At 33.7% G+C, this 20,362-nt stretch overlaps 1 protein-coding gene across 3 annotated transcripts; it reads right to left on the minus strand.

Moving 5' to 3' along the window:
• Positions 1-6,581: 6,581 nt before the first annotated feature.
• LOC139850452 (loganic acid O-methyltransferase-like) lies at positions 6,582-19,935 on the minus strand. Of its 3 annotated transcripts, XM_071840027.1 has the most exons (4): positions 18,734-19,085; positions 17,299-17,356; positions 7,914-8,546; positions 6,582-7,039 (listed from the first exon to the last, which is right to left on the minus strand). In XM_071840027.1, the coding sequence occupies exons 3-4, from the start codon at positions 8,523-8,525 to the stop codon at positions 6,695-6,697; spliced, it is 957 nt and encodes a 318-aa protein (XP_071696128.1). In that variant the 5' UTR covers positions 8,526-8,546; positions 17,299-17,356; positions 18,734-19,085; the 3' UTR covers positions 6,582-6,694. The 3 variants fall into 3 exon arrangements, with proteins under 3 accessions (XP_071696128.1, XP_071696129.1, XP_071696127.1); XM_071840028.1 differs by lacking the exons at positions 17,299-17,356; positions 18,734-19,085 and adding an exon at positions 19,827-19,935; XM_071840026.1 differs by lacking the exons at positions 17,299-17,356; positions 18,734-19,085 and adding an exon at positions 8,733-8,844.
• Between the last annotated feature and the right edge of the window lie 427 nt (positions 19,936-20,362).

The following is a 20,362-nucleotide window of genomic DNA, read 5'->3' on the forward strand; positions in this document are numbered from 1 at the left end:
TATTTATATCAATATTAGTATTATTAATACGATTAATTTAAATATATGGTATATATATATATATATATATATATATATATATATATATATATATATATATATATATATGAAAATTGATATTGTTAGATTATTAATATTACTACTAGTATTATTTTCATTAATAATACTAATTAATATCATTAATAAAAATTATTATTATCATTTTTTTATTACTATTATTATTTAAAATCATTATTTTTCTTATTTTATAGTTATCATTATTATAAATAATATAAATTATTTTTGTTATCATTAATAATATTATATTATTATCATTTCTATAATTACTTGTATTATTACTCTTAATATTATTATCATTTTTATTAAATTTGATTATCAATAATATAATTATAATTATAAATTATTAATATTATTATTATTATTTGGTTTATTTTTGATATAATTAAAATTATTAATAATAATCATAAAAGAATTACGAAAAATTTTGGAATCAATTCAGTTGCATATCTCAATCACAACTGTAGTTGATTCTTGTTTATGTCTTTAAATTGAATTACAAATCGAATCAAATCACTTAAACCCAACAAAATCTGTTACCAATCGTTTTCTTCTTTTATTTATGTGTCTGCTTCAATTTTTTTTTTAACCTTTCAATTTATATAAATCGAACAACTTATGATGTTATGTAAACCATTCAACCTCCTACTACCCTTATAAATCACCAATACACTTCTCAGCGTTTTAATAAATCAAATTAAAATAGAAAAAGATCGAAGAACACACACAGACCTCTGTTCGTGTACTTTTTATTCAACTCTTGAATTCGAACAAATTTTTAAATTCCTTTAACACAGTTCTGTTATAAATCCTTCACTTAAAGTATCTGGAAAATCTCATGTCTCAATTTTAACTATCGAATTCGAATTTCCAAGTCAAAGTTTAAACATTAAAAAGTCAAAATATTGTTCTTCACGAAATTCAAATTCGTTTTAAAGTTTCTGGTTCCATTAAGGATTTAGGAAGTTTCTATAGGTGGTTTACAATGAGTTTCATGTTGAGATCTTAGTCTAAAAACATCCAGAAATTCGAAAATTATTTATGTGTTCATATTTTTTTTTTCTCAACAGCAGGTTCAATTTTTTTAATTAAGTAATTCAATTCAATTACAATCTGGGTCGGTTATAATACAATTACAAGTTTTAAATTAAACAATTAAACCTCTGTTACGATCGATTGGTCTCTGAATGATTTATTTGATGTTATGGTTGTTTGATTCCTGGTTCGTTGTTACATGAAGAAGGTAAAACTGAATTATCGGGTTAAAAATAATCGGGGTATACATATAAACAGAAAGGCAGACTTGGAGTAATGGTTTAGAGTGTGGTTGGTTGAGCGGAAGGTCTCGGTTTTGAGCCCGGGCGTGGGAAACTATTTTTTTAAACACTTTATGAGGTAGTTTTTAAATTTTAAAAATCTTTATTATTATTATTATTATTTTTTATTATTATTATTATTATTTTTATTATTATTTTTATTATTATTATTATTATTATTATTATTATTTTTAGAATTATAAATTATATCATTATTATTATTATGATTTTGATTATTATTATTATTATTATTAGTATTATAACTATTAACATAATTATTATTACTGATAAAAGTATTAACTATCAAATATTATTATTATTATAATTATAGTTACAATTATAACTATTATTGTTATTATGATTAAGTTAATTATTAGCATTACTATAATAATGTAATGACATATTATTATCATTAAAATGAATATTATAATTATTGTTATCATCCTTAGTATTAATATTAAGATTATTATTATTTTTAATACTAATATTATTATAAGTGTTATTACTAGTATTATCATTTAGTTTAGTATTAGTGTCAATATCAAAATTATTATTATTACAAGATTAATAACGTATACCATCACTACTATTATTATAAGTATTATCATTATTATTAAATTTTTCATTTTATTAGAAACTACTGTTATTATCATTATTATAAGACTTAATAACAAAAATATCATTATTATTACCATTAATAGAATTATTAAATATATTTTTTTCTAGTATTAGTATGAGTATTATCATTACCATTATTTTTATCATTTCAAATATTATCTTAGTACTATTAAAAGTACTATTTTAACAAACAAATAATACATATATATATATATATATATTACATATAACATAACAAAATTTAATATTATCATATAAAAATGAAAATAAGTATTAATATAAAAGTTAAATCACTAATAATATACATATTTGTTCGAGCACAAGTTTATATTTTAATATATAAATGAATGATATAGGTTCGTGAATCCGAGGCCAACCCCACACTTGTTCAGTGTCGTCATATGTATTTTTACTACAAATTACAGTATGGTGAGTTCATTTGCTCCCTTTTACTCTTTACATTTTTGGGACTGAGAATACATGCGTTGTTTTTACAACTGCTTTATTAAATGCTTTTGAAATATATTTTGAACTGCGAATACATGAAATGCTTTTATAAATGTTTGACGAGATAGACACGAGCAAAACATTCCTCGAATGAATTATTATGCAGACAGAAGTTCTGCGGATTATTATTGAATTATGTGGACATGATAATTGCCACCATTTAATTATGTGGACATGATAATTGCCACCATTGAATTATGTGGACATGATAATTGCCACCGTTGAATTATGTGGACATGATAATTGCTACCGTTGAATTATGTGGACATGATAATTGCCACCATTGAATTATGTGGACATGATAATTGCCACCAATTGATGTGAATGTTATGTATCGAAGAATGATTTTTATACACAGGTTATGTGTATTTGTTTTTGTACACGAAGATATGTGTACGATTACTAAGATTTATGAAAAATGGATTGCTTACACGAGAAAGGTGTACTGTATTTAAAAGATATCGCATGTACATTACAGGTGGGTGTAGGATTCGGGTCCATTTGTACCATGCAGCATTTAAATCTTGTGGTCTATCAAAATGATGAATTTTATTGTTTTAAGATAAACCTATGAACTCACCAACTTTTTGGTTGACACTTGAAAGCATGTTTATTCTCAGGTATGAAAGAAACCTTCCGCTATGCATTTGCACATATTAGAGATATTACTTGGAGTCATTCATGACATATTTCAAAAGACATTGCATTGGAGTCGTCGAGTTCATCAAGATTATTATTAAGTCAACTATAGTTGGATATATTATGAAATGGTATGCATGGCGTCAACTTTCGATGTAATGAAAGTTTGTCTTTTAAAAACGAACGCAATGTTTGTAAAATGTATTATATAGAGGTCAAGTACCTCGCGATGTAACCAAATGTAATGTATTCGTCCAGATGGTTTAGGATGGGTCGTTAAAGGTTCACTGATGACATAACGCTTCAAAGGAAAACAAATCCAAAACCAAATCCAACACCAAAAACGGTCGGTAAATTAGTCAATCCAAGTAAACATGACATCGAGATGAAGAGTTATGCCGAGTTCATAAGCCCCATGAGTGCGTACGGAGAACCACCAACCCCTCCTAATAAAAAGCAATAACGAGGTTAGCCTCATAGAATACAATGGGTCTCGGCCGCAAAGAAAGAGGTCATTTTGTTGGTCGAATGGTATTTAATTTCAAGTGCAGTTTTGGCTACTCAAGAAACGAAAAATGGAGTTTTAAGTAGGGATGAGCAGAAGTACCAATTTACCGATCCCGTACCGGTACCGACCCGGTACCGGTACCGTTTTATCGGACCGAATGGTAAACGGGACCTGTTCCGGTTCCAGCTTTTTTGGCTTTTCGGTTTCGGTACATAAGATGCGGTACCGGTACGGTACCGGGAAATTCCCGTATTATCCCGTATTACTACAAATGGAAATAAGTTAAGTTATTGTTGAAAGCCTAAGGTCAAATAATGTGTAGAATATAATGTATAAAATCTCATATAATATTTGGACTCAGATTTGGCACACTAGTTCACTTGTACCAACTTTAAAATTTTTGGGTAATTCACGCAAGCTCAACCAGACCTGATTTTGGCGTGTACTTGAGTTTCCATATTGACCTGCTAACCGAATCTGTCTGACCGGACCATTTTATTATCTCTCATGTCAACTTATTACATTCATTCGAGTGGTCTCCATATTGAGTTTCCATATTGACCCAGATGTATTGGCTTTATGTGGAAGAGCAATTGAAAACATGCGTTCACATGTGCAGCATCTTCTTTCTCATAAAATGATGATGTTTTAGTATAAAATGATGCTGTTTTTTGTATGAATGATGTTGTTTGAAGTCCATATTTTTTGCAGTCCAAATTCGGTACTAACAGGTAAAATACCGAAAATTACCGGTACCGAACCGGTACCGGTTTTGTAAAAACGGTACGGTATCGGTATTCGAAATTGGGTAAATTCGGTACCAGTACTTTTCGGTTCCGGTACGGTTCAGTACCGGTTCCGTACCATGCTCATCCCTAGTTTTAAGTGAATTTGATTGCTGGAATTTAATGGGTTCTTTACACGTCTTGTTGTGTTACGAAAATCTTAGATTTTGGTTGTTAAAAGCAGCTATAGTGAGAGGGAGTAGTTGAAGCTTTTCTAATAAATAATTCAATAGTTTACTGTTGACATGTCTTCTAATATTCTTGTGAAGTTGGTAGGATGAGTATCTTCAAGTGGATATGGTCTCAATGCAAATGATGTGGTAATAGGTGGCTCTTTGAAGTGCAAGTTCTCTTACATTTAAAATTATAGTTGTTATGAAGTTGAAGTTTTTGCAGCATATGAGATCCACTGGAAAGGAGAATTCAATGCCATACCAAGTTATATCAAGGCCTATATGGAGACAGTTATAACAAGCCATGGTCTTGATATTGATTCTTTAATGCCATCACAACAAACTTTGACCAGCAGGACTCAAGCTGGAGATTCATCTATGCACCAAAATGCAGCCTGAGATGACCTTTCTTGTCTCTCTTGTGGATAGTGGTAGCTACTGGTAATAACTCACCTAAAAGACAAAGCTTCAGTTATTTACATTTCAATTGTTGCCTTCTATTTCTCGGGTCTCTTTCTTTCTCACGAAAGATTGTAGATGCTGCTTATTGTATTGTTGGCTCTTTTCATCATTTTGATGAATTGAGTCCCGTTAATTTAAATTTTGTTTTTTTGCCAAAAAAAAAAAAAAAAAGAAAGTAAACAAAAAATTTGGATGCCACTTGAAAGGGAAAATTGTTATTGTTATTTGTCGGACCCCAATCATCCCATAAATGTAAATAATATTGCCCGAATAAAATCCTTGGGTTAGGTTTGATTCTTGTATTTACATGAGTGACACTTAAATTGTGTTGTATTTGTAAAAAGGTGACCTACCATAAATCGAGTTGAGAGTAATAAACGAGGAAGTTATTTCTGTGGCCAATCGTTTTGGGTGTTTAGTAGGCTACCTCCTCTTTACTAATGTTGGCAGTTTCACAGGCTCTAAATCGAATTAGATTGATGATTGGATCGAGAAGTTTTAAATATAGATTGGAAAGCTCTATCGATATTTTATGGGGAACACCTAACCCTAATTAAGTCGGTTTGAACAATTTACGATTGTACTATTTCTCAGTCTTTTGTGTGCCACTGTGTGTGATAAAAAAATTCTTGAGAGCTTTCGTAAAAATTTCTTTGGCTGGTCGAACGAGACAATAACATAGCTTGGGTCAAATTGGAGAGAATTTAGTATTTGTGTGGATTTTATTTATTCCCGGGGTTGCTTGTTGTTCCGGTATCGTTTGGCTCGATTCTAGTTAACGATAACTCCTTTGTTAGGGTTGGTTTACCGTTCCTCCTGAGCCTAGGCTATGTTGGTTTGTATTTTTTTCTCCTTCATATTTCGATGCCATTAATAATATTACATTTGAGCAAATTCAGATTACTATTCATCTACAGTACCTTTTCCAAAAATATTTAATTGTTAACTATTATATATCATACTATTTTCACAAATGTAAAAATGGTTGAGTTGTTTTTTGCGACCCTTTTGGGTCAAAGTTCGACCCCTGTGGACCACATTTCATTTTCCTTTATTTTTTCCTTATTACCTCTTCAATCCCCTTTTCTTCTAAACTTTTCCATATTTCACCCTTTAATATTTTTAATTACTATTTCAAACCTCCCACTCCATTCTTACAATATTTATTTTACTTCTTTTATTTTTTTTCTCTTTACCACTTTTTATATATATATTTTTTTATTAAAATTCTTTTTTTCAAATCTTTTTTCCTCCTCTATTTCTTTACAATTTATTTTCCCTTCTCCCACATTTTACTATTAAATAACTACAATATTCAAATTATATTTACTTTACTTATCGTTACAAAATATATTTTCCTTTGATTTCGTTAGGGTTATTAACGTTTAATGATTTAATTTAAAACATAGGTTGTGTACAATGAAAAACTCGCTAACTATGTTATATATAAAAAATTAGTGGTCCGTCGCCGCATCGCGCGGCTGGCCCAAAACTAGTTATAAACAATATACAATGGTACATGAATAAATTGTCATTATAAACGTTTGCTACTAATTACTAAATGTCTTTTTATTTGTAGTGTGGTACATTGCCATGATTAAAAACTTACATTTCTTCTCAGAAAAAAAACTATGTAGTTTTTCTCTGAAGAAGTACAAAACATTCGGAAACAGTATTCATGTTTGCTTTGGAAAGAGCAGAAGATGTCACAACTTTCTTCCGCAACACAACAAACACTTCATCTACGATCTCGCTTCCAAAATGTTGTGCAATAAGCCCTTCCCAAGATGATTTTAGGAATAACATAAACATATGAATGTTTGGAGACATACACTTGAATGATGGAGCATCCATATGTTGTATCTTCTCTATTGTAAAATGATTGTGTTTATTAATTATGTCATTTATCTCTTTTTGAGTTGCATTGTATCTTGGAAAATTAAAAGAGTCAAATAGGTCTTCGTTTATCAGTCCCTTCAAAAATGTGTCCAAACGAGTTGAGATTAGTTTTCACTTAAAGTAGCTAAGCATGCACAACAACAACAACAACAACAACAACAAAAAAAAAAAAAAAAAAAAAAAAAAAAAAAAAAAAAAAAAATTAAAGAGTAAATTATAACGATAGTCTTTGTCGTTTACATAAAATTTCGTAAATTGACGTTATCTCTGCAAATTACACTTATCGGTTCTGATTGATTTAGCAGTTCAAGGCTGTCGTTTTTTCGATTTTCATTAAATAAAACCAATTGTCCTTAGACCACTCCCAATGGGCTCCGCCCTCACACCCGCCCTCGGCCGCCCTCATTTCTCTTTCTTTCTTCCGTGCTGGTGTTTTTCATCGGCATAACATTTCGAGGACGTATTTTTTTCTCTCTCCCCTATATTTGTGCTTTATTTACTTGTACCACTACTATTAACAACTTGTACATTAATTAATTAATTAATTTTGTGGGTATGTGATGGGGAGGAAGTATGTAGTGGTGTGTGATGGGGGAGGAAGTGAAAAATAAATGGAGAGAGAAAGCTGATGTGGCGCTGATGTGGCGGTGTGTCCTGAGGAGGAAGTACGTCATGGTTGGGAGTGGTCTTATCTTTTAAAATTTACACTAGTCCTTGACTTATTTAAAAGTTTACGTTGACAATCCCTAACTTACTTAAAATGTGAGTCAATAGGAGGGACAATCAATGCACACTTTATCGTACCTCATGGTGCATCAACATACCTTGAAAACAATCTATGTAATTTTCAAAAAATAAGGACGGCTGATGTAGTTTTATGAAAACCACATACACTATCATTTTGATTTTCAAAAAGTAAGAACAATATGTAAAACGCAAGAACTATTACCTCGTTAACCATATCCATGAGACATTCGCCTAAAAGATCGATGACTTCAACAAGCGGATACTTCTTGACTCCGAAACACGGGAGTAGAATGGCCATTAAACCTCCGGGTACAACCTCTTTAGCTCGTGCATTCAAGAACGCTTCAATATCTCTAGCGAATTGCTTTGCATAAGCTTCAACTACTTCCATACATGAATTTGTATAAAATATCTTCCCTTTGTTGTACGCTGGCGATTTCCTATCAATCAGTTCATCAGGAATCTTAGATAGCCAATGAAGAGCGTACGACGAGTGTACAAAATGAAGTGTGTTCTCTGGAAACAATCGGCTATGAATAGAACCAGGGACCCCGGCGGCAAAGTATTCGCGGTTTAAGGGTAAAGACTTGAAAAGTGTGTCGTAACGATTCCTTACGTGGTCATTGAAAAAAACTTGAAATTGAACCTTGTCTTGTTTGCTTTTAGGAATGTTTTGTTTCATAGACTCTACTATGCTTTTAACGGCTACAAATCCAACCGAATTCCCTAGGTCCGCAATGTTGATCGTGTTTGAAGTTGAAAGAAACCAATTCACGTCTAGTTTATCCTTGATCCCATCGCTTATCAAGGACATAACCGTATGCCCACCTACACGCTGCAAACAAAAACGATGAAAATCAGCTCAAGTACTTGATCGCAAAATTAAGACATAATGCTTGTGATACTTGAACTCTTTGATTGATAAATTATCTAGATATCGTTAGGCCAAAGATATGTTGCTATTAAAACGTTACAAACATGACCTTTGTTCGATTCAATTTAGAATTAGAATGTTACTTACTTGATTTAATGTAGAGTCGGAATCATTTGTGGGAACGTTAATTTTGTCATCCATAGCTTTGTTAGATTCGTGTTAGAATGTTATAGTTAGTTTGTTATATAGTGTATAAAATATGTTATGGTAGACAAAAAGAACAAAAGTGGGGAGTGGTAAGAGATTAAGAAACGAACAATGTCGGGCGGCAAAGAAATGTCACCAAAGTGTCGTCGATTAAAACTAAGAAACGAAAATGCAAAATGTTATAATGATTATTCCGTAAGGTTAAATTTTCTTGTGTTTGGAAGGTGAAATGTGTTGAATGTAGCCAAAAACAAGGAGTTATATGTTTTGGGAGTGTCGGTTATTTTTGACGTAGTAAGTCTTGGATTAACCGACCAATGAATACGTAGACGACTACATTTAATTTGAATCTAATGTCGTCAAGATTCTAAAAATTCCATGCCCTTAGGAGAGGAGTCATGGACAGGTACTGTGAAGACAAGGATCGATTATGGTTTTTGCGTATTTTACTCCCAACATGTTTTTTAAGTCGTATGTTGTGTGTATTGTTGGTGATTTTAGCATGATCCAACGTCATTTTAGTTGATTGGATTGCTAAGTTGAAAGTGGTCGAACCATTGAAACGCTACACGGATTTGGGGAGTGTGGAGTACACGTTCATAAAGTGTAAAATGGTTTGAGGTTATGTTAGTGAGCTTGGGAATAATGTTTGGAACATTAGAAATGCGAAACGCGACTTGAAAGGCTAAACGCACTTGGAAATAAGCTTAAAAAGGTTTTTTAGTGTGCAGTAGCTTTAAGACGCGGTGCGGCTCTTGGGCTCGCGGCGCGGCTTAAAGGGTGATTTTGAGGTCGAGAGTTTTGGCATGTTTGGAAGTGTGGTGCTTTGTTAGCCCGCGGCGCGGCTCCTGGGCCCGCAATGCGGCTTAACACTGAACTCGCTGAAAATGTGTCTTTTCAACCTAAAGGGCACATTTGAACCTCAAACGTTTTGGGGTTGTTCCAGGGCATTTAGCTGCGGTTTTTACATATTTTTAGACCATTTTAAGTCTAATACATGAATATTAACTTCCAAGTCACTAGTGGGTATGAATCAAAGGTTGTGACTTTTCATGAAACCTTTTGACCCATTAAAAATGTATGGATTCATTTCCATATGAAGGTTAGACTTTTTACACAATGTTTCAGATTTTGAACATGTCTAACACACTTTCAACACAAAACTTCCAGATTTATGCAATCTACAATTGCAAGGAACAATTATCTTTTGGTCAAGACGATTGTTCATACTAGTCTTATCCTAATAGTGATTTCGTGTAACCCGTGACCAAGTGGGTCGAAATACTATATTAAGAAAGTGTTCACACAATTCTAGTATCAATCCGGTTGTTGATTCTGTTAGAAATAGGAGGTTATGTGTATATTATTTATGGAAGAGAGGATTGATAATTTAGAAGTTTGATTGATCTTGAAAACTCTTCTTTTATTGCTTATTGAATTGCTTTGTTGCTTGATTACAAATGAGAGGTGAATCCATCTATTTATACTACACCATGGACTAGTCTAGAATACTTCATCATCTAATATCTAGATATTTCCTAAGTATTCTCATGATAATTCTAGACTTAGATATTTTACAAGATTATTCTACACACATTCTACACACTTTCACTACTACATATTACAAGAAGTTTCTACATAATGGGCTATAATCTTGATCCAAAATATTTGTATACTTGCAAGGCCAAATCCAAAACAAATAGCCCACAATCAAGTTTAGTTTCCAACAGCCCCCCTTAAACTTGATTTCGTCACTCCGAGCATATTCCGTAATCTCTGAAACGTCTCGTGTTTTAGAGGCTTTGTGAAAATATCAGCAACTTGGTCAAGTGACTTCGCGTACTTTATCTGCACCTCTTTATTTGTAACACACTCCCTGATGTAATGGTATTTCGTATCGATGTGCTTGCTTCGATCATGGAAGACTGGATTCTTTGCTAGAGCAATCGCAGACTTGTTATCCACATATATCTCTGTAGCTTCCTTTTGAAAAAACTTAAGCTCATTTAGTAACTTCCTGAGCCATATTGCATGACAGGTGCACGATGTTGCTGCTACAAACTCGGCTTCACCCGTTGACATAGTCACAATGGGTTGCTTCTTCGAGCTCCATGTGAACGCCGTATCTCCCATATAGAACACGAAACCACTCGTACTCTTACGATCATCTATGTCTCCAGCCCAATCACTATCACTGTATCCAACTAGCTTGAAGTGCTCAGAAGGCGAATAAAACAGGTCATAGTCAATCGTACCTTTGATGTAGCGAAGTATCCTCTTGGCCGCCTTCAAGTGATTTATTGTAGGTGCTTCCATATATCGACTTACTAGTCCAACTCCGTAGAGAATATTTGGCCTCGTGCAGGTTAGGTACCTCAGACTTCCAACCAAACTCTTGTATTGTGTTGGGTCCACCAAGTATCCTTCATCATCTTTTGACAATTTGAGATTGCAATCCACCGGTGTGTTCATTGACTTGCAGTCATTCATCTTAAACTTCTTGAGCACCTCATTCGCATAACCTTCTTGGGATATGAATATTCCTTCTTTCTTTTGTTTTACCTCGATCCCAAGATAGTAAGCCATAAGTCCAATGTCGGTCATCTCGAACTCCCGAACCATCGCTTTCTTGAACTCCTCAAACATTTTGGGATTACTACCGGTGAATATCAAGTCATCCACGTATAGGCACACAATCATAACATCTCCATCATTGCTAACTTTGGTGTAGAGGGCATGCTCATGGGGGCATTTCGTAAAATCATTCTGCTGGAAATACTTGTCTATCCTGCTATTCCATGCCCGAGGCGCTTGCTTCAACCCGTATAAGGCCTTTTTCAATTTTAGCACCTTATTCTCTTGGCCTTTCACGATGTATCCCAAAGGTTGTTCTATATAGACTTCTTCTTCTAAGTGGCCATTAAGGAACGCGGATTTGACATCCATTTGATAAATCTTCCAATTATGTTGAGCCGCAAGTGAGATTATCAATCTTATAGTTTCTAGACGAGCGACGGGAGCAAATACCTCGTCATAGTCTATGCCGGCTCGTTGACTATATCCCTTCGTCACCAACCTTGCCTTATATCTTTCAACTTCACCTTTGGAATTCTTCTTGGCCTTGTACACCCATTTTACACCAATAGCCTTATGTCCCTTTGGTAGCGTGGCAAGATCCCACGTATTATTCTTCTCGATTGCTTGAATCTCTTCGTCCATAGCACATTTCCACTTTTGGCTTTTTGTTGCGTCTTCATAGCTTATTGGCACACAATCGGCAAGAAGGCAGAACAATGATAGATCCTCCATAGGCTGTGTTACCTCGTACAACTCCTCAATGCTCCTTGTGTGATGTTGTAGCCTACTTGATTCTCCTCCTGATGTTGGTGTCACTTCATTAGGTGTAGTGGTTGGAGTATGTGGAGAGTGCGGAGATGGTGTACTAGAAGGTTCTTGAACTTCTAGATATTCTTCGTTCTTTGCAGTACTCTCGAATGGATAAGGGAGAAAGTCGTAGTTCTCCTCTTCGGGAACATTCCAATCCCATGTTGCTTCTTCATCGAACACCACGTCTCGACTTGAGATTACTTTACGATTCTTGGGATTGTATAGCTTGTAACCCTTCGAATTTGAGTCATAACCCACGAATATGAGTTTCTCACTTTTATCCTCGAGCTTCGTCCTCTTCTGATCTGGCACATGAGCATATGCCACACTTCTGAACACTCGAAGGTGTGAGATGCCGGGCTTCCTTCCACTCCAAGCTTCAATGGGCGTTTTGTTCTTGACGCTTCTAGTGGGCGAGCGATTTGCTAGATAGATCGCACAGTCCACTGCCTCAGCCCAAAACTCCTTAGCCATCCTTTTGCTCTTTAACATACTCCGGGCCATATCAAGAATGGTCCTATTTTTTCTTTCCGCAACACCATTTTGTTGAGGTGAATACGGAAGAGTTAGAGGACGTCGTAAGCCATTGTTGTCGCAAAATTCCTTAAATTCCTTGGATGTGAACTCTCCTCCACGATCGGATCTCAACGCCTTTATGGTGAGACCACTTTGATTCTCCACAAATGCTTTAAACTTCTTGAACATTCCAAAAGCTTCCGACTTCTCTTTTAGAAAATAGACCCATGTTTTTCGACTAAAATCATCAATGAATAGAAGAAAATATCTATTTTTACCAAAAGACGGTGGGCTGATGGGTCCACACACATCCGTGTGAATAAGTTCTAGAGGTTTCTTCGCTCTACTAGAAGCTGATGTTGGAAAACTGTTTCGAAAGTGCTTTCCTAGAAGGCATCCCTCACATATTTGATCCGGATGATTAATTGGAGGCAAACCCTTCACAATTCCTTTACTTGATAATAATTTTAAGCCTCCAAAATTTAAGTGCCCGTATCTCATGTGCCAAAGCCAAGAATTATCTTTGAAACATGCTTTTAAACTTCTTGGAATGTCATGTTGAATATTTAGCATGAACATCCTATTCGTTGACATTGGCACCTTAGCAATCAAACCTCCTTTTTGGTCTCTTAAAGAAAGGGTACGATTTATCATGTGAATATCATAGCCTTTCTCCAAGAGTTGTCCAATACTCAGTATATTCGTCTTCATATTGGGCACATAATACACATTAGAGATAAATTGATGCCTTCCATTTTTCAAGCGGATGAGAATCTTACCTTTGCCTTTAACCGGGACTTTAGAGGAATCTGCGAAGGTGATATTTCCACTAATTACCTCGTCTAACTCCACAAACATGTTTTTCTCACCGCACATATGGTTGCTTGCACCCGTGTCGAGATACCACAAATTTGATTCTCCGTTATCTTCACCTTTGCATGCTAGTAACAAAGTGTTTTTCACGGCTTCAGTATCTTCTTGTGCAAAATTTGCTCTTTCTTGCACGTAATTGTTTGACTTCTCGCATTCCGAAGCATATTGGCCAAATTTATGACAATTATAGCATTTGGTTTGAGAATTGTCATACCTTGGCTTTCTACTTGTGTAGCCTCTCCCACGACCTCTTGTCGGGTGAAAATCTTGACTTCTTTCTTCATTTTTGTAAGAACTATAACCTCCACGTTTGATATATCCTTGCCCTCGTCCTCGGCCACGTACTTGATCACGGCCTCGTTGACTCGTTTGATGAGTCTTTTCACTGTTCTCTTCCTTGAAAGAGAGTTTTGCTTGTAAAGCTTGCTCCAAAGGCTCCTTATTTTTCTTATTGAACCTCTCTTCATGGGCTTGTAGTGAACCCATGAGTTCATCGATAGTCATTGATTCTAGATCTTTAGATTCTTCAATGGCTACGACTATATAGTCGAATTTTGAATCTAATGATCTAAGAATTTTCTCAATGACCCTCACATCACTTAAAGTTTCGCCATTCCTCTTTAATTGATTGACAACCGCCAAGACTCTTGTAAAATAATCAGAAATTGATTCTGAGTCTTTCTTATTTAAGGATTCGAACTCACCTCGTAGTGTTTGTAGTCGAACCTTTTTCACCTTATCAACTCCCTTATAAGAATTCTCCAAGATCTCCCATGCTTTCTTGGCGGTGGTTGCACTTGCAATTTTCTCAAAAGCTCCATCATCTACACTTTGTTGGATGATGGAAAGAGCCTTTTGATCGTTCGTCTTCATTAATTTTTTCTCCTTGCCGAGAGGACCTTTTTCTGCAGGTTCCTCATAGCCTTCCTCCACAATCTCCCATAAGTCTTGTCCACCTAGGAAGGTCTTCATTTGGATGCTCCATCGATCATAATTATCCTTTGTGAGGCGAGGAAACGTGATGACATTGTTGGCCATCATCTTGTCGAACCAAGCTCTGATACCAATTTGTTAGAAATAGGAGGTTATGTGTATATTATTTATGGAAGAGAGGATTGATAATTTAGAAGTTTGATTGATCTTGAAAACTCTTCTTTTATTGCTTATTGAATTGCTTTGTTGCTTGATTACAAATGAGAGGTGAATCCATCTATTTATACTACACCATGGACTAGTCTAGAATACTTCATCATCTAATATCTAGATATTTCCTAAGTATTCTCATGATAATTCTACTTAGATATTTTACAAGATTATTCTACACACATTCTACACACTTTCACTACTACATATTACAAGAAGTTTCTACATAATGGGCTATAATCTTGATCCAAAATATTTGTATAATTGCAAGGCCAAATCTAAAACAAATAGCCCACAATCAAGTTTAGTTTCCAACAGATTCTTTACCCACTAATCCATAATATCCAACAATTTAATAGAGTATTTCGGAATCAAGACCGGTGAATCTGTGAAGGAGTGACATGAAATTGTAGTCGGAGAATTTTACAAGTCTGGAAAATTCATGTTGAATTACGGATATAATAGTGGAGAAATGACGCCACGTTGATGAAAGAATATGTGAAGATTCAAAAGGATGTCGGATCTGTTACAATCTCAAAACTCAATATGGGTTCAACATTCAGATAAGTTTTCTTTGTTATTCTTAAGATATATTATTCAAAGAATAGATAATGAATGGGATATTTTAATGGGTTGAATTAAATTGAGTAATTGAAAGGTGGTAGCCATTAATTATTAATCCACAATCCTTTCGGTAAAATTTCAATTCGGTTGATTGAATGCCATGCATTACATAAATGTTTTCAATACAAATTTTTCTTATTTTGTATGCAACCGTTTGATGTAATCTTGTGTACTCGTTTCCACGAAATTAACAATCTTAAAATCTTAGTTGCCAGTTCAAGTTTTATGTCTGTATATTACGTATGGTATATTTTGTATATTAATCATGGCATCTTTGACTTTGATAATGGAGGATTCTTATTAAATCGTTCCATTATGTTTTACAAATTGTTAAAGAATCTGGTTTAACGTTTCACTTTTATCACAAAGATTACAAGATTTGTCATATCATGGCTTTCGAATAACGGTTGGGTTTTCATACATATACTTGGGGTATACTATAGTTAATATATTCATTCATGAAACACCATTGTGATTCATTAGTCTGTAACCGTTTTGTCAAACGGTGGTCTACATGAATGGATATATGGTGGCAACTTATTAATTATTGTAAGTTGATATAGTTATTAACCAAGGGTGGTTATCGGTTATTAAAATTCACAATATTTGGTGAAAGGCTACAATGGTTAAATATATGTATGTATGTATACATGACATGTATGTATGAAGTTACTTCACATGCATGCTTTGTGAGTTATTTTAAATATTGTGTGGTTGATGGTACCAAATAAGAAGAGTCTGATAATTTTGGATTTGTGATACGGAGTATATAATAAGTTGACAACTGTGATTGTTGTTACGGTTTAATTGGTAACAATCGTTAATTAATAGGCTATTTAACGGGTGGTGATAATCAGTTGGACAATTCATAAAACAATCTTCACAATTGTGAAGTGATTGTTTTGTTACCAAGTGAAATATCCATGAAGTTTTTATTCATTCGTGAGTCATCTCCATAAATTTGATTTTTATCAAATGGTACAAGTTAGTGAAACTAATATGTTTTAATATGAAATGTGGATTAGATGTTGCTTAAGTGTTTTCGAGTACCGGTATGTCATGGAAATTGGTGGTATGGTATATGTGATTATATCAGATGACCAATATAGCATGGTGATAGAAAGATTAAGCATGATCTAGTGGAATCCATTGTGATGGGGCTAAAGTATTTTAATACTTGTAAAAGCTAACCATGGTGTAATACCCCGTCAAAATGAGGCAATGACGTGCTGTATTACCAGAGGTCAAAGTCTGATCGATGCAAGCTATATGCAACGTTTTAAAAACAATAGTGGCATTTTATTCATAAAAACCAAACGTTTACGATACTTAAAGAAAACCAACAAAGTACTAATCAAACCAAATGTATTTAAAAATGAAAAGACATAATGCCACTATCAAAGTTTAAACAAATCTTCATTTCCAATGCATGACCTCTACTACCTTACTAGCTAGAGCGGAAGCATTCCCTAATTGCCTGAGAATAAACATGTAAAAACGTCAACACAAAGGTTGAGTGAATCATAGGTTTAAGTAGTATAAAGTGTAGAGTATAGATCACAAGATTTCGTTTGCATGCTCGCAAGCACCTTTAAAAATTTAAAAAGATTCTATAAGTTTGAGCACCCAGTAACTAAGCCTTAACGTTTGTTTAGTACCCCTGTTGTTACGTACACCTAACCAAAATGTACCACCTCAAATAGTATACGCCCGTTAAGTTTAGGTTAGTTTCTAACCCGGACGGACGGGGATGTCAAGCCCTATGGATCCATATACACCTATTCGCGCCCACCAGTTCTTTAACTGGTAGTTACTAGTTACCAAAGCTAAGGGATTTTCGGTTATAACTCAGCATAGAATGTAAGTTTAGCACTTGTGTCTACTTGTAAAACAGAAAAATACATGTATTCTCACCCCGAAAACAGTTTATAAAACAGTTAAAAAAGTTGGGGCTATGACTCACCTTATGAGCACAGTAACAGTGTGATAGCAAGTAGCAGCGGTAGTCCAAAGTTGTCAACCTATCACCATTAGGGTTTAAGTTAGTTGGATCATCATGGTCATCATCATCATCATAATAGTTATGTGTTTGATATATATGTTCATATATATTATCGGTGTCCTTTCTAGAGTTTACAATGCTAATCATTCCCACAGTTTAGATGTTGCATAACTCAAATGATCCTCGTTGCTATCAAGTAAGGCAATGGACAGCCAGATGTAACCAGGGGCCAGGACTCTTGATCCGACTTTAAGTCGTGACATTCGAGATCCACAACCTTATCCCAAACTGGCAACCTAGACACCATCCATGACCGTAAGTAGCGGTGAGTCTCGCGAAAGTCATACGTTATTTGTTTGTGATTTTTAATTCCACGTATGTTCTAGTGAGTATAGGAATACATCACTTGTTTATTTTTTTCCATGTATATATTTACACACATACACATATACTTCTAATTATGAATAACGTATATATGTATCTACATTAATACATGTGTGCACTCATGTATACATGTATATCTACATATACGCATGAACATAATCTTCCATATATATATCTACGTGTTTCATATATACAAAATATCATATCCATATTACCATTCAATATTATGATTCAAGTATTCTCTTTCACCAACTTATAATATTTAATAACCTTTAATTCATAACTTAACAATAAATAATATATTTTTTTTTCAATAATTATAATTATAATTAGAATTAGAATTATAATTATAGCAATAGCAATATATATATTATAAATTTAAAACTTATTTATATTTTATTTATAAACATGATTAAAGTACAAGGGCTAGATACGTAAATTATGAAATCAAATCTCAAATTTGTAGTACATTATACGCAAACATGTGAACCGATTTGTTTTCTTTTTTTTTTTTTTTTTATAGTTTTTGTAAAACTTATTATACTCAAGGGGCTGTTTGCGTAAAATTGAAATCTCTTTCCATCATCTTCTTTTTGGTAAAATCCCACAACATTGACATTTACAAAAAAAACAGAGCAAGTAATTTTATTTTAAAACTTTCATTCAGAGACATTATTTTTTTTATGATTCATATTAGTTTTTAGATCATCTTCTTCGTATAATTAAAATATATTCGGCCATTGAAACAACACCAATTTAAACGTCTACATGTCCTCTTCAATGTAATGAGTTAAATTTAAGACTTTGTACTAGTAACAGATTGTTGGTTTTTGGTTTACTTTAATCTTCTAGCAATACAAAAAAAATATTCTTTTCACAACCATATTTAAGGTACGAACTCAATCTTTAGACTATACAATTGTATGTACTCCGTATTAAAATAATAATAGTATAGTATGGTATTAATCGATACTTACAGAATGAATTAAAAAGCTTATGTTATGATTTGTACCTTTTTACGAAAGAGAGAACGAGTGATCAAGTGCGGGGCTGTAACTCGTCGAGCAACAACAACGCAGATCAAAGGTGTCGATCGACCAAAGTTTGATCGGGTGAGTGGCTTGGAAGTCGACGTGCAACCGCGGTTTCGGTTTAGTGATGCAATCGACTAAAGTTAATGGTGTGGGTCTGTTGTGGGTCGAGTACAACAAGCAGCAGGGAGGAATTTTTGGTGATGATTGAATGGTGAGGTTGAGGTTTATTTATAAGGCATAAGATCACAATTAGAGTGGGACTCAAATATCTCAAAGTTAAGTTAAAATTCAAATAGGTTTGCTATAAAGTTTTAGTTTAGATCAAGTTTGGTTAATGATAGAATTAGTATTTGACAAGGGATAGGAAACTTAAAAATATATATATATATATATATATATATATATATATATATATATATATATATATATATATATATATATATATATATATATATATATATATATATATATATAATAATTATATATAGGATATAGAGATGCTGATTGATACTATTATTATTATTAATAATATTAATTATTATTATAGCTTACATATCAATTTTATCACTTTAAAACTTCCGTAAAATTGATGGGGGATAAAAATAGGATTATCAGTTTAGTTTTTAAATTTTATTATTATTGTTAGGATAGGACTAGATAATTATAGTTAGTATAAAATTTTTACAAAATAATGTATATGTGGGTTATGGATTAATATAATGGATATGTTATGAACTTTTATACTAATAGGATTTATAACAAACTCATAGTCATACTACGTAGGAATACATATATAAATTTAATTTTATTTTATTTTATTTTTTTTATATTTTTTTTAGCAAATGTATACTCTAGTCCTTGTACATTTTATTTATTCGTGTTACTGCTTCGTTAAATTTTTATTGATGATGACAAGCCATGATCGTTAGTTTAGGTAACCTCGTTACCCATTTCTTTCATTACTTCCAACAGTTTCGGTTTTCTAACCGAACGTGTATTAGTTGGACAACCTAAGTTTCAAATTCGTTCGTATAAAAATAATCGAAAAAGTTGGGGTGTTATAGTACCTACCCATTATTAGAAATTTCATCCCGAAATTTGGTCGTTGCCGTCATCTGGCGTTTCGTTTGCAAATAAATGAGGATATTTCTCTCTCATGTGATCTTCACGTTCCCACGTGGTCTCGGGTCCTCGAAGTGCGTTCCATCGAACTTTGACGATTGGTATTCTACTTTGACGAAGTCCTTTGACGTTTCGGTCAATGATTTCCGCGGGTTTTTCAATAAAGTTCAGTTTGTCGTCAACTTGGATTTCATCAAGTGGGATGATAAGGTCCTCGTTTGCTAAGCACTTTTTCAAATTCGACACGTGAAACGTATCGTGTATTCCAGCGAGTTGTTCAGGTAATTCTAGTCGATAGGCCACTAGCCCAATACGTTCGATGATCTTAAAAGGCCCCACATATCTTGGGCTCAGCTTTCCTCGTTTGCCGAAGCGTATTACACCTTTCCAAGGTGACCCCTTTAGCATAACTCTATCCCCAACTTGAAATTCTAAGTCTTTCCTTCGAACGTTGGCATAGCTCTTTTGACGACTTCGAGCCGTCT

Source organism: Rutidosis leptorrhynchoides, chromosome 5, assembly GCF_046630445.1.
Source record: "Rutidosis leptorrhynchoides isolate AG116_Rl617_1_P2 chromosome 5, CSIRO_AGI_Rlap_v1, whole genome shotgun sequence".
Lineage (NCBI taxonomy): Eukaryota > Viridiplantae > Streptophyta > Magnoliopsida > Asterales > Asteraceae > Rutidosis > Rutidosis leptorrhynchoides.